The sequence below is a fragment of the Polypterus senegalus genome, chromosome 10, assembly GCF_016835505.1.
Source record: "Polypterus senegalus isolate Bchr_013 chromosome 10, ASM1683550v1, whole genome shotgun sequence".
NCBI classification, from domain to species: domain Eukaryota; kingdom Metazoa; phylum Chordata; class Cladistia; order Polypteriformes; family Polypteridae; genus Polypterus; species Polypterus senegalus.
In genome coordinates, this window is record NC_053163.1 from 968,829 (window position 1) to 983,110 (window position 14,282).

Genomic DNA, 14,282 nt, shown 5'->3' on the forward strand with positions numbered 1-14,282 from the left:
CTTTTCTTATACCTACTAACCTGCAATGTATCTCCAATAACCAGGAGTAAATGGAATTGGGTGCACTAGCATAGCCCAGTTCTCTTTCTCTTACCTTGTCCATAATCCTCATCTGGTACCTTTCTTTCTCTCACCTTGTTAATGACCTTCTGCCGGAAAATTTCTGCATTTGCAAAGTAAATTGGAGAGCAGTAGGTGACAATTTTGATTCCATTCAAATCCTGAACCTGATTAGTAAATTCAGAAAATAAATAAGTTTAACATAATGAACAGTGAGTCACATTAATGGTGGTGCTTCTGCCTATAACTGCATGGTTTTTTCGACTGTTGTCCTGGTCTGATTGCAAACAATACATTATTCATTAAAAATGCAGATAAAAAATCACCCAGGTAACATTACAGAAAAGCCCTGGTGAAACCATGAAAAAGTACAAACAACCAGAAGAGAACAGAAAATGAAAGTAAACACGTAACACATATACCCATCCTCGCTTACCTGGCTGTACACTTTAGGATTCTTGTAAAGGTCTGTGCCTAGAACTTGACCAACAGCAGAGCCGTTTCGACTGAAAAGAACAGAACAAGACAGTCTTGAGCTTTGCAGAAGTGTGGGATAGACAGCCATATACAAGGTGAGACACAAAAATAACTGGACTGGGCTTGGGGCTTTCCCGGAAAACTGTCTGGGGGTTGGCTGGACGTGAATCATAGAACTATATCCCCTCCTACATGCCCTCACAAACCGACGACTGGCCAGGTATATCCTGTGAATAGCCCAGTTAGTATTTGCACAACAATTGCTACACAAGTTGCCGTGATAATGTTGGGTAAAAAAATCGAACAGTGAATCAACATAAAATTTTTCACAAATTTTCTCTTTATCCATAATTAGTTTTTGACCAACAAAAACATTCCTGTCCTTGATCATCTTCCCTATTGGCCTGATTTAGCTCCCTGTGATTTTTACTTGTTCCCCAAAATCGAAAAGTGACCTGAAGGGAACACATTTTTTCTTCAATGGATGAAGTGAAGACAAGAATGGCAAGCCTTTTGAAAAGCCTCAAGCAAGAAGTGTTCCAGCACTGTTTCAATTAATGGAAGATACGTGTGGAGCGGTGTAGAGATCGGGAGGGGGAGTATATAGAAAGTGACAATATTTAGAACGCTGTAATTCATCAATAAATATATATTTTTTTACAAATCTGGTTATTTTTGTGTGTCACCTCGTAGTCTTAGAATGTGCTGAATTTGCTTGTCATGCACTGTTGCATAGACAGGTTCAGTCATGTAATCTCTGCTTAGCTGAATCAATATGGTTGATCATAAACTTGAATATTGTTAGTAATGCTTGATAGCTTAGATGAGGTATAAGAAAGTATCAATGGAGGAACATTAAAAACCCCCAAGTCCTTATCATTAGTGTGTGTTTGCATTCTGCTAATCAGCCACTTTATCAGCGTTGATGATTTGGGTTCCTTTACGAGCATCGGTGGCTTTACCATTTAGGCAAACTAGGTTGTCACCTCGGGTGGCAAAATTTGGAAGGGGGCATTTCTTTACACAATACAGACCCTGACCCTGACTCAGTACAACTGTCCATCTGCTACTAACCCTATTATATGTTTTCATATTATTTAAGCATACTAGCAATGTTTGATATGAACGTCTGATGACCTACAGTAGCCCTTTATGGGTGGTCTTCCCAATCCCATTATGCTGTATTTAGCTTCATACAGTCTCTATTTATGCTTAGAGTTCTTGAGTCTTTATTTTTCTTCAGGTGCAAGTTTGTAATTTTACTTTTCTCTCAGTACTGCTTTTCCTACACCAACTTTGTTCTTTATCTGAATTTTTATCCTTGTTTAGATATTGAATTAATGCAGATTTTGGATACACATTTTTTTTTCTGTTTCGTCCTTTATTTTGTAAGCACAGTACATTGCCATTACAAACAGATTCAAAAGGATCATTTATGTGAACTCTGACAATGTTTAGAACATTAGAACAATCTGAACAAGAACAGGCCATTCAGCCCAACAAGGCTTGCCAGTCCTATCCAAATAACATCAAGCCCAGATTTGAGGGTCCCTAACGTCCTACTGTCTACCACACTACTTGGTAGCTTATTCCATGTGTCTACGGTTCTCTGTGTAAAGGAAAACTTCCTAACATGTGTGCAAACATTTACCCTGAACAAGTTTCCAACTGTGTCCTCATGTTCTTGATGAACTCATTTTAAAATAACAGTCTCTATCCACTGGACTAATTCCCTTCATACTTTTAAACACTTCAATCATGTCTCTTCTTAATCTTCTTTTGCTTAAACTGAAAGGCTCAGATCATATCTCATCTCCTGTAGCCCTGGAATCAGCCTAGTTGCTTTTCTCTGGACTTTTTCTACCACTGCCATGTCATTTTTGCCAATCCTGCACACAGTACTCGAAATGAGGCCTCACCAGTGTGTTATAAAGCTGGAGCAGAACCTCCTTGCACTCGTACTCCACACATCAAGGTGCTATATAACCTGTCTTTTTAATGGTTTCTTAAAACCGTCTGAAAGTTGATAGTGTCAAGTCCACTACGACTCCTTACTTCTTATCATAAGTTTTACTTTAAATTTTCAAACCTCCTATTGTGTATTCAAACCTCACATTTTTACTTTTTACAGATGTCAAAGGTGCACCAGTCAAACATGTGGGTGCCACAAACACTGGTGCTGAGCCCTATCCTCTTCTCTCTATACACCTCCATACTAGGCCATATCATCTTGTCCCATGGATTGTCTTATCCTTGCTATAACGATAATTTAACTCAGATGTACTTGTCGTTCTGTCAAAGAGGACCATATTGTATCAGCTAGAATCTTTTCATGTCTCACTGATATCTCAATCTGGAGGAAGGAACAGCTTTTCCAATTCAGCCTGGCAAAGATAGATTTTCTTGTTATCCCGTCGGTTTATTTAGCACTCTGTGATCATCTCAATGAACAACTGTCTTTCACTGACCATGTTACAGCGGTCTCTTGGTCTTGCAGATTCCCTCTCTACAATGCCTCAAGATCAGACCATACCTGACAACGTACGCAGCACAACTCCTGGTTCAGGGTTTGGTCTTGTCATGTCTGGACTACTACAGTTCTTTGCTGGCAGGAGTAGTGGCATGCATGACCAGACCACTGCAGATAATTCAAGCTGCAGAGGACTGTCTGGTGTTCCACCATCTGAGGAGGGCACAAGTCACTCCTCTTTTCAGATCACTACATTGATGCTCCGGAGCAGCACATATTAGGTAATGACATACATATACATATGCGTCTGTCACTATTATTCCTATAATTCTCAGGAACCTTATAAGTGGAAAGTGAACTAGTCCAAACAATGGATTCAAAACAAATGTTTTCTATGTTCACAATAATGAAGCAGTTTTGAATTTCAGTGATTTGTACTTGTATAACTTTAATTAAACATATTATTATTACTAACTTATTAAAAACTGGTATTGTGTAAAATGAAGCAACATCAAGCACATTATTTATTAGATTATATTGTTCTATCTGTATACATTATGTAAATGAGTGGCACGGTGGCCCAGTAGTAGCACTGCTGCCTCGCAGTAAGGGGACCTGAATTCATGTCAGGTCCTCCCTGCGTGTGTATGTTGTTTGTGAGGGTTTTATCATTGTGCTCCAGTTTCCTCTATCATTGTCCAAAGATTTGCAGGTTGGGTAGATTGGCGATCCTAAATTGTCCCTAGTGTGTGTTTCGTGTGTGTTCACTCTGCGATGGACTGGCGCCCTGTTCAGGGTTTCTTCCTGCCCTGTGGTAGCTGAGATAGGCTCCTGCAACCTTGTTCAGGACTAAGTGGGTTAGAAATTGACATGAATCAAAAATACTGTTGTAAACTCTAGTTTTCTTTACAGTATTTACCAAAGAATTGTAAAATTATTTTAAAGGATTTTCTAACATTTTTGAGCCTATATTTATACATATTTATATTTATGAATTTATAAAACAGTTCATGATCCATTTAAACTACCAGATTATAATCAAATGTTACAGAGGCAATACTATAATGAAACACTAAAAGGGTAAAACAGCAGGAGTCCTAAATTTATGAAACTCCAATGTCAAATAATGGGTCGTATGATTGGCCCGAGAGTGGATGGCATGTATTGCTTTACCTAGGGCAGTAAAAATACTGGTTCCAGTCCTGGTTATAAATAAAATAAAATGCAGCATTCTACGTCATGTTTACAGTGCGTATAAGAGTAAACTTACAATTGCGTCTGGAAGACCACCACCATCATGGAAAAGATCACACCCACAGCGACACCATAGGGCAGGCTCAGAAAGAAAGCTGATAGGAAGCTTACCATCCAAACACACTGAAAAGGGAAACAAGAGTGAAGAATCATGGGTGATTATGATATGATGGTAACCCAAGTTACAGCTTTATAGAATGAAATAAAAAAATCAAACATAAACCATCAGTGTTGCAATATTATCCTAAGAAGGTTGTTGACAATATGATGTTTCTGACTATTATGACTCAAGAGGGAAAAGGTCAGTGCAAAATTTAAAAGAAAAAAGTTTCTAACCAGGGGATGACTAGTTGTAAATCAAGTAGGGGGCTTCAGACCCTTAAAAGTCAGAATAACCAACGACTAAAACCAAAACATGAGGCAAAAAATTGCAGGTCAAAATGAGAGACAATAAAAAACAAGGCCTAAAACTAACTATAATTATTTTCCCAAACTATCATAATAATATATTAACAATAATAATTAGATCATCTAAATACACTGATGTCTTTATGCAAAGACTTGTAGGCTGCCGTCTTAAATACGACTGATTGATAATATGATGCCAGTCTATTGCCCATATCGACAACAACATATTATTGTGTGAGAATTGTGACCATCTCTCAGGTAAGACAAGATAAGAATGAGCTATATAGGCTATGGCCAAACTCCTACATTTTCATTTAAAAACACAGACATTAGTCTCCATTTCATCTTTTGTCCACACTACCCTGGTGTTTTTAACCCCCAAAAACAGAGAGTCCAGAACCTTATACTTCTGAAAACGCCAGCTCAACATTGCAGTGTGAAAGCAACACGTTTTGAAAATGCAGATTCTAATCGCGTTCTGATTGGTTCATGCTAATGACATGACCCTTCCATGATTGGATCCTGCTCATTTCAACGTCTCATTCCCTGAATGGAAGACAATACAGCACAGAGGAGTTGCTTTCCATGGCTCTTCTTCTTTTGCTTACCTTTACTGTATGAACGCATGTAATGTACTGGTCAATACAGTTTTGCAATAAACAATAATTACTTTATTTGAATAGCATGTACTAAGCCAGGCAACATAAAGTACTTCACCTGGAACATGGAAAACAGAAATTAGGTATAAAATATAAAAGTAAAAAAAAAAAATCCCATGGCTGGTGGTGTTACCTTCCCTTCAAAGATTTTTCCATGATTTACACTTGTTCTGTGCAGGTGAACAACTTTGTCATGTGCGTTTTCAGTTGTTTTAGTGGTGTGGGAAGAGATACTTTCATAAATGAGGCAAAAATGTTAGCATGGATGGAGATTGTTTTAATTTAAAAACACATTTTTTACATGAAAATGTACAGTAGTTGGGTAGACATAGCCATAGTAACATGTAAGGGACTTGATTCTAATCTGATAACAGAGTTATCGCAGATTATTTCTGTAATTAGGACAACATGCAAAGCAGCACCATAGGAAAGAGACAACTTGTGTTCATCTTGTAAAGGGTTTGCATCCTAAAGTTCTCCCTTGGCTTGCTACACTTTACTGCGTCAGTCACTTTATGATTTACATCACCTGTGCTGTTTGTTATTTTAGTCTTTATCATTTATTCTTATTTTTTTTTTTTTTTGGCCACTTCTTCCATCATAAGACTTTCTAATCAATTTTTCCCAACCTTTGTTGTGTCACAATCCAATTTTTTGCATGCCAGTCTGTTCGCAACTCACAAGGGTTCCCCTGGGTGAATTTAATGCAATCTTAAAGCAGAGAGGAGGGGTGTCCCTCACAGTCACTAGAACATCAGAGTATTAGATGAATCAAGCATGATTGTTAATGCTTTTCCTCCTTGGTAAATTGAGCATGATCATTGCGCAAGGGTTAGGGATGTCATGCGAGATCAGCTACAATACAATGATATTACACGACTGGTGGAGTGAAGTTTGTCTGTGGTTGGCTGCGATCTACCTGCAATACCTCCATGGCTCACCAGTAGGCGGCAACCCATAGGTTGGTAAACGATGTTCTAAATAAATCTGCATTATTTTTAACCTAGCAGACTAAACATCCTGTCTGATCTGATTCTTGTACACAGAACTCTGAACTTAAACTGTGCAGGATATTTCTCATTAAGGGTGTTAAACTTAATTTTATTAAGGGGCAAAAATAACCCTTTATATACCCATTGCAGGCCAGATAACTACTGGTACATTTATTGCACTGTACAAGTAAAACATATGGGTACCTTTCCACTCATGACAATCGAGTGAAGAAGTAAACAATAAAGATGTCTCCCCTCCTAAGAGTTTTTCTTTTCTTAGATATTGCAAAGGGTTAGGAAGCTATCAGCAACCACAGAACTAAAATCAGCCTGAGGTGAAAGTGGAGTGGTGGCTCTGAGGCTAAGGATCTGTGCTGGTATCCAGAAGGTTGCTGGTTTGAATCCCCGTCACTGCCAAAAGAGATCCTACTCTGCTGGGCCCTTGAGCAAGACTCTTAACCTGTAATTGCTCCGGGGTGCTTTGCAATGGCTGACCCTATGCCCTGACCCCAAGGGGTATGTGAAAACTAACAAATTCCCAATACAAGAAATTGCATAAGGTGAAATAGAGAACAAATAAAAGTAAAGTGAAGCATATATGGGAGAATTAGTAGTTATTCATTGTGACCAGTAGAGGGCATTGCAGCATCCCTGATGCAACCTCATTTTAAATAAAATGTTTAGTAGCACATTATCTTATAAAAAAGCAAAAGTGACATAAACTCAAACACAATTTTCTTCTCTTTCTTTCTCTGTCTACTCCTCCAGGCAAACGTTGTCCTCTTCCACACAACTCCAACTCTCCTAGATGAGATGGAGCAGCTTATTTTATTCTGGACCTGGGAGTACTTTCGGTGCTAGGGCAGGGCCCACCAGAAGCACTTCCAGGTAAAATGGAAGGCACACAAAGTAGGAATCATGGATTCTTGCAGCTCACTCCATATTGCCTACCTGTACATTGGCATTCTTTATAAGTATTCTAGGATGGGCAGGGAATATTTTACACCTGTTTATGCCCCCTCATTGCCATGCCATGCCAGGTAATGGACTGGAACTCATCCTGATAGAGATGCCATCTTCTTCAACAAATGTCACTTGACCACATCAAAAAAGCTCTGTGTGAACATGCATGTGATAGATCGCACAGACGACACTAGGAGTTGGTTATAAACACATAGCGAACACTTTTAACCTGAGTGAAAATCCAAATGCATTTTCTATCCACATACAACAATAAAGCCAGTGGAACAGATAAAACAATCTTGTAGAACAGAGGTAGGAATTGGTTTGGGAATGGGGTAAGTGAAGTAAAAGACATTGTACATCATATGGGATATGTTTAGAATATTGATAAATCAAGCCAATTTAAAAAAGGTCCAAAGGTTGGATCTGGCTCATGGACATTAAATCAGACACCTCTGTCCAATATATTATATTATCTAGGAACACATCTGTCCAGCCTTCTCACTATTCCAATGCTTCACTATCTTTACCTTCAGAGCTTCACTGCTCTCTGACTGATGCTCCGTCTCCTTGTCTGACTGTGTTGATTCTTTACTAATAACTGTCCCATATTTCCTTTGACATTAAGTAGTACTGCTTTTGACATACTGTAATGCCACCCACCCCCTGGCTATATGCACATACCAAAGATTGCATATTTCATTATCATATCATTATTGGCTTTGCACATAGTCTTTGTTTATTGATATGAAGGTTGCATATTCTATTCTTTATACCCTGTATCAGAGGAAGCTGTTTAGCTTCCACTTCACTAAAACAAATTACCAGTTTGCACGAGGCTAACAAGATAAAAGAATTCCATTCTCTTTTTAAAACTTACACAGTCCAACTTGTTCTTCTTCCACAAGTAGTATGGGTCCGATAACTGCTTCAACGTGTTCTTCAGATTGACAGCTATTAGTGCACCCAGAACAGACTGAAGAGACAAAAAGAGAAAGGCAGTGTGATTGTCTTTGTTACTAGTTGAATTTTATATATATGGTATACGGTTTTAAATATATAAGGAATAAAATTCCACTACCTATTTGGACTTTTGGTTTAATTTTAATGGAGTTTAAAATAATTTTGTGGTTTCCCACAATGCCATCTTGTTTCAAAGTGTGACCATTTTGCAGATTGCTTTGTTGACAGTTGCCATATCATTATTTGTTAGGCTGACACCTTTTTCCAAGGCGACTTACAATATTTGAGATACAATTGGTTACCTTTCTTTTGGTTTTCCCCTTTTGGCACAAGTAGGTAAAGTGATTAGCTCGTGGTCACACCGTGCCAGTAGTCAGATTCGAACCCACAACCTCAGGGTTTAAAGTCCAAAATCTTAAGCATTACATCAAACCACCATTATTAAGCAGAGACAACTAGAGTCACTGCTTGTAATTTCTTTGTAAAATCTTTTGGCTTTTACGGTTTTCTGAGAATAATTCAGTGTTTTGGTTTTGATGTTTCACTTTAATGGTTATAAACTAAGCTCCTTTATTGACTCCAATTCTTCTCCTGGTCATTGTTTGTTTTCTTCTTGCCATTATGCCATTAATAATATGGTTGCGGGACATGGACGCTATCCAGTGACCTGAGATAAAGACTGGACTCCTTTGGTACTGTGTCTCTCCGGAATATCCTTGGGTACCATTGGTTTGACTTTGTGTAAAATGAGTGGTTGCTCATGGAGTCCCGAATGAGGCACATTACCTGCATTGTGAGGGAGCGTCAGTTACGGCACTGCGGCCACGTGGCGCGTTTCCCCGAGGGTGATCCAGCTCATAAGATCCTCATTGTTGGGGACTTGAATGTTTGGACTAGGCCAAAGGGTCACCCACATAACACCTGGCTGCGGCAAATAGAGGGTCATTTCCGAAGGGTGGAACTGGACCGTATGTCTGCCTGCGGGGTTGCAAACCGGGATCCCAAACTGTTTCATCATGTGGTGGGTGTGGCAACGCACTGTACCAGTGCATGCTCGGCAGCTTGACTTGACTTAATGCCATTAAATATAATAATAGTAATAATAATTTATTATCATTAGTATTCTTTAAATTTATATAGCACTTTTTTCGCTACTCAAGTCGCTTCAGTGAGTAGCAAGCCACTTCAACCACCACTAATGTGTAGCATCCACTTGGATGATGTGACAGCAGCCATTATGCACCAGTACGCTCATCACACATTAGCTGTTAGGTGGTGAAGGGGTGAGAGATAGTTAGTCAATCAGAGACAAGGGATGATTAGGGCCATAGCAAGCAATTTAGCCTGGACATCGGGAAACACAATACTTTATGAAGGATGACCACAGATCTTTAATGACCACAGAGAGTCATAGTTACATCACAATGTCCCCATCACCGCACTGTACTTTCCTAGATGGTCTCCTATCCAAGTACAATAAGAATAAAAAAATAAACAACCACATAAAATAAATGACCCAAAAAGAAATTATACACACCCCAAAATTCCAAAGCCTAGATTTGTGACATATATATTTAATGCTTTGTAATTCATCTTGTTTCTTTGAAATGTTGTATTAGAGTACTTTTTACAGTTTGGTAAATAACACTTGTAACATTTAATTTCTATGAATATTAAAATTATTATAGGATTATTGAGGTAAGGTGCATATTTTAGGTAAATAAAACTGAGAAAGCTAACCTTATTTTTGATAGTGTGTATTTCAAAAAGAATTTGATTGGCAGGTGTTTCATGAACAGAAGGTTTGCTGGGCATGACGATGACTCATAAGAATGACAATGTGTTTTTCAAGAGACAAAGAATTCTGGGATGCATGGAAATAGATTGAAGATCTGGGAGATATGTAAGTGTAAAAGCAAATACTAAAAAGGTGTTATCACTAATAAAATGTGTGCATTTAAGTGCAGATAATCTAACCAGTGTGCATATGCTCGCAATAAAGTATAAAAATGGTGTTTGGGACTTTACCTTTAACATGATCTCAAAGTTAGATAAAAGTAACTTCACTGACTAGTAACAAGACCACTGAAAATTATCAGTTGTCCGATTTTGACCAGTGCAACTGTTACTAATTGTTTCATAGCTATCAAAGCACTGTATGAAAGAAAGGATCTTGAGAGTACTTAATGATTCGTTGTTAAGTATGAGAGAGAAGACGTAGTTTTTCTCCAGTTTTGATGTCACTACACTGGTTGCCTGTGTCATTCAGGATTGACTTTAAAATACTGCTTATGGTTTATAAAGCCTTAAATAATCTCGCTCCATCTTATATATCAGAATGCCTGACACGTTATATTCCAAATCGTAACCTTAGATCTTCAAATGAGTGTCTCCTTAGAATTCCAAAAGCTAAACTTAAAAGAAGTGGTGAGGCGGCCTTCTGCTGTTATGCACCCAAAATCTGGAATAGCCTGCCAATAGGAATTCGCCAGGCTAATACAGTAGAGCACTTTAAAACACTGCTGAAAACACATTACTTTAACATGGCCTTCTCATAACTTCACTTTAACTTAATACTGATACTCTGTATGTTCAATTCATCACAATAACTATTCATGGTGGCTCTAAAATCCGTACTGACTCCAACTCTCTCTTCTGTTTCTTTTTCCGGTTTCTTTGTGGTGGCGGCCTGCGCCACCACCACCTACTCAAAGCATCATGATGCTCCAACATTGATAGTCTGAAAGCCAGAAGTCTACGTGACCATCATCATCAGGTCCTTCCATGAAAACCCTAAATACAAAGAGGACTGTTTGACTTATGTTAGGTAGATTGCCCAGAGGGTACTGGGCGGTCTCGTGGTCTGGAACCCCTACAGATTTTATTTTTTTCTCCAGCTTTTGGAGTTTTTTTTTTTGTTTTTTCTGTCCACCCTGGCCATCGGACCTTACTTATTCTATGTTAATTAATGTTGACTTATGTTTATTTTTTATTGTGTCTTCTGTTTTTCTATTCATTTTGTAAAGCACTTTGAGCTACATTTTTTGTATGAATATGTGCTATATAAATAAATGTTGATTGATTGATTGATAGTAAATATATGAAAGAGACAGTATTGAAGACACAACAAAACATCATATTGTCAGAAGATAAAAGTAAAGCACTGCCTGCTAATTCAAAATACGTCCCAACAGAGACAAGCATTAGGAGGAAAGAAGCTACACTTTAAAAGAACAATTTAAGCTGGATTAAGAAAAAAAAGGTGTCTCAATTGACATGGACATCTCTTTTGGTTTTACAGATACAAAGCTTGCTGTATGGGCATTGATATAATTTGTTGAAGCTGAATGCGTTTTTCTGTTTTAACCTCTAGCATTTGATATGTCTGGTTTCTCTGCAAAAACACACACGTTTAGAATGAAATAAAGCCTGGGTATTATGCCAGTGAAACTGCTTTGTTGTTTACTGGCCCTAGCAGTCTAACAAAATGAAGAACATCCAATAAGGTTAAACCCTTTCAGAGGTAGTGAGCTGGGAGAAGACGAATATTTGTGATCCTGGCAGGAGCAGATTTCTGGCCTTTTTCAGAATATTCAGAGGCTCAGTCCTTGTACTGGGGACACTGAGACTAAAGGGCCCTCAGCCATTGAGGTATTTCAGCAGTTTAGTGTTGAATCCTTTACAAAGTTAGCCAGCCCTTATTAAGGATTCCAGACGTAAGTGCATGTGAAATAAGGCTATTAATTTTGGCATTTTCTGGATTAACTTTTTCACCAATAAATATAACTTTTGGGGGCTAAAGTGCCTTTCTTGGACATTTGCATGATTAAACATATGCATTCATATATTTTTTGTTAAGCATTTTGTTATGGTGCAGCCTTGTGAAAATGTCTTGCTTTAGCTGGAGTTTGGCCCTGACTTCACCTTTGTTTTTTTCCCTTTTAACATGCATTATTAATATAATGTATAAAACAAAGTTGTAATTAATGACTGATACATTTTTCATTCGTTCTGTATTTTTTTGTTTCCATTACGATAAACAGTGAATGCATTTTTTGAATGCCTTTTGAATTTGGACTAGTTGTTTTTTTAATGTCTTGTTTAAGGATTACTGTGACAAACGTTTGTTTTCTTATGGTAGTCTCCATTTCATTAAGCCATTACTTTAATAGGGAAGTCTGTTGCTAGGGGACATGGTCACAGAAGTCTTGTGTGATGATATTACCAAATAAAGGTTACTGTGGTACACAACACTATGCTGAGGATTGTCAATAAATTCTGAAATATTTAGTATGAGAATCTGCTCAAAAGTGTTTTTTGGATTCTGATTTTTGATTTTAATTTTGGTTTGGGTGAATAAGCAATTGTCTTTCTGGTTTTGACTTTTGCAGCTAATTTTGGTTAAAGTTCTTCTGGTCCACTAAAACTGCTTTTACTGCCTGCTGTTTTTTTTTACCTTTTGGCAGAACACTGGCCTTTTAGCTATGAAGCTACAACCTTAAAGAAAACTCTGGATGAGATATTGGAACAGCTTAGCTTTATCATGGCCTTCTCATAACTTCAATTTAACTTAATCCTGATACTCTGTATGTTCAATTCATTATAATAACTATTCATGGTGGCTCTAAAATCCGTAATGACCCCTACTCTCTCTTCTGTTTCTTTTTCCGGCCTTCGCCACCACCACCTACTCAAAGCATCATGATGCTCCAACATTGATGGACTAAAAGCCAGAAGTCTACGTGACCATCATCATCAAGTCCTTCCGTGAGAACCCTAAATCCAAAGAGGACTGTTTCATTTATGTTAGGTAGAATGCCCAGAGGGGACTGGGTGGTCTCTTGGTCTGGAACCCCTGCAGATTTTATTTTTTTCTCCATTCCAGTTTTTTTTTTGTTTTTTCTGTCCACCCCAGCCATTGGACCTTACTCTTATTCTATGTTAATTAATGTTGACTTATTTTATTTCCTTACTGTGTCTTTTATTTTTCTATTCTTCATTATGTAAAGCACTTTGAGCTTCATTTTTTTGTGTGAAAATGTGCTATTTAAATAAGTGTTGTTGTTAGCTAAACAAAAAGGCATGATGGACTAAATGGTCTGCTTTCATCTGTCAAATTTCTGATGTTTTATATCCTTATATTCTTAATTGTTCAATCCTTCAAATACGATTAGAGCCAGAGTAGCTCTGTCTGAGCTAGTTGTTTAGCTCTTCCATTCCAAATGACCAAGCGTGAAGTTTATAAGACAATAGAGAGAGAATAAGCACATTGGAGGTTCATACCTTTGGGAGAGGTTCAAGATAAACGCCAAGGGCAAGCATCGTCACCAAAACTACCAACATGACACAGAGACTGGCAAACTGCAGGCAGTACAAAACACACAATAAATATTACATTTCTCCTTCTTAATGAATCTGTAGCAAATCTAACCAGTAACCATTTGCTTACCTGAGACTTTCCACCGGCACCATCCACTGCTAGAGTTACTGAGAGTGCACAACAGATGACGTGAATCTTAAAGAAGGAGCCAAAGAAGTTGCTGCAGCCCAGAGCCAACATCTCCTGAATAAAGGAAACAGGACAACAGTTAGGGTGAAAGTTCAAACCTGCTCTAACCAATCCACCCACAGTTCACATAGTCCCACTATACCTGGAAGTGACACCTTAAACAGCTCCACTCACATAAAGTTAATGCAAATTTTTATTAGCATCAATTGTCTGGGGTTCGCAATTCTTAGACACACCACACACTACTGCATTTTTGTTTTTAAAATGGAGACATTAGTCTTAGTTTTTGCCTTTCATACTCACTATCCTGGCATTTTTAACCCCGGAAAATTGAGACTTTTGAAATTGCTCTGTAGAGCTGCATACTTATGAACACACCAGCTCAGCATTAGAGTGTGGATTGAGTGAAAATGAAGAGTTTTAAAAATGCAGACTCTATTTGCACTCTTATTTGCTTGTGCTTATTACGTAGCCGTTCCTGCTCATTATAACATCTCATTCCCTTATTGGTCACCCTTCATGGTAGA

The 14,282-nt window shown here is 38.0% G+C and overlaps 1 protein-coding gene across 1 annotated transcript in view; it reads right to left on the reverse strand.

The window, feature by feature from the left end:
• The window catches only part of LOC120536337 (solute carrier family 26 member 9-like), a 50,722-nt gene that overhangs the window by 14,072 nt on the left and 22,368 nt on the right, over positions 1 to 14,282 (reverse strand). The window contains 6 exon segments of the mRNA XM_039764663.1: positions 135 to 227; positions 497 to 566; positions 4,278 to 4,384; positions 8,164 to 8,259; positions 13,530 to 13,607; positions 13,696 to 13,809. Of these exon segments, the coding sequence (XP_039620597.1) occupies positions 135 to 227; positions 497 to 566; positions 4,278 to 4,384; positions 8,164 to 8,259; positions 13,530 to 13,607; positions 13,696 to 13,809 (558 nt within the window).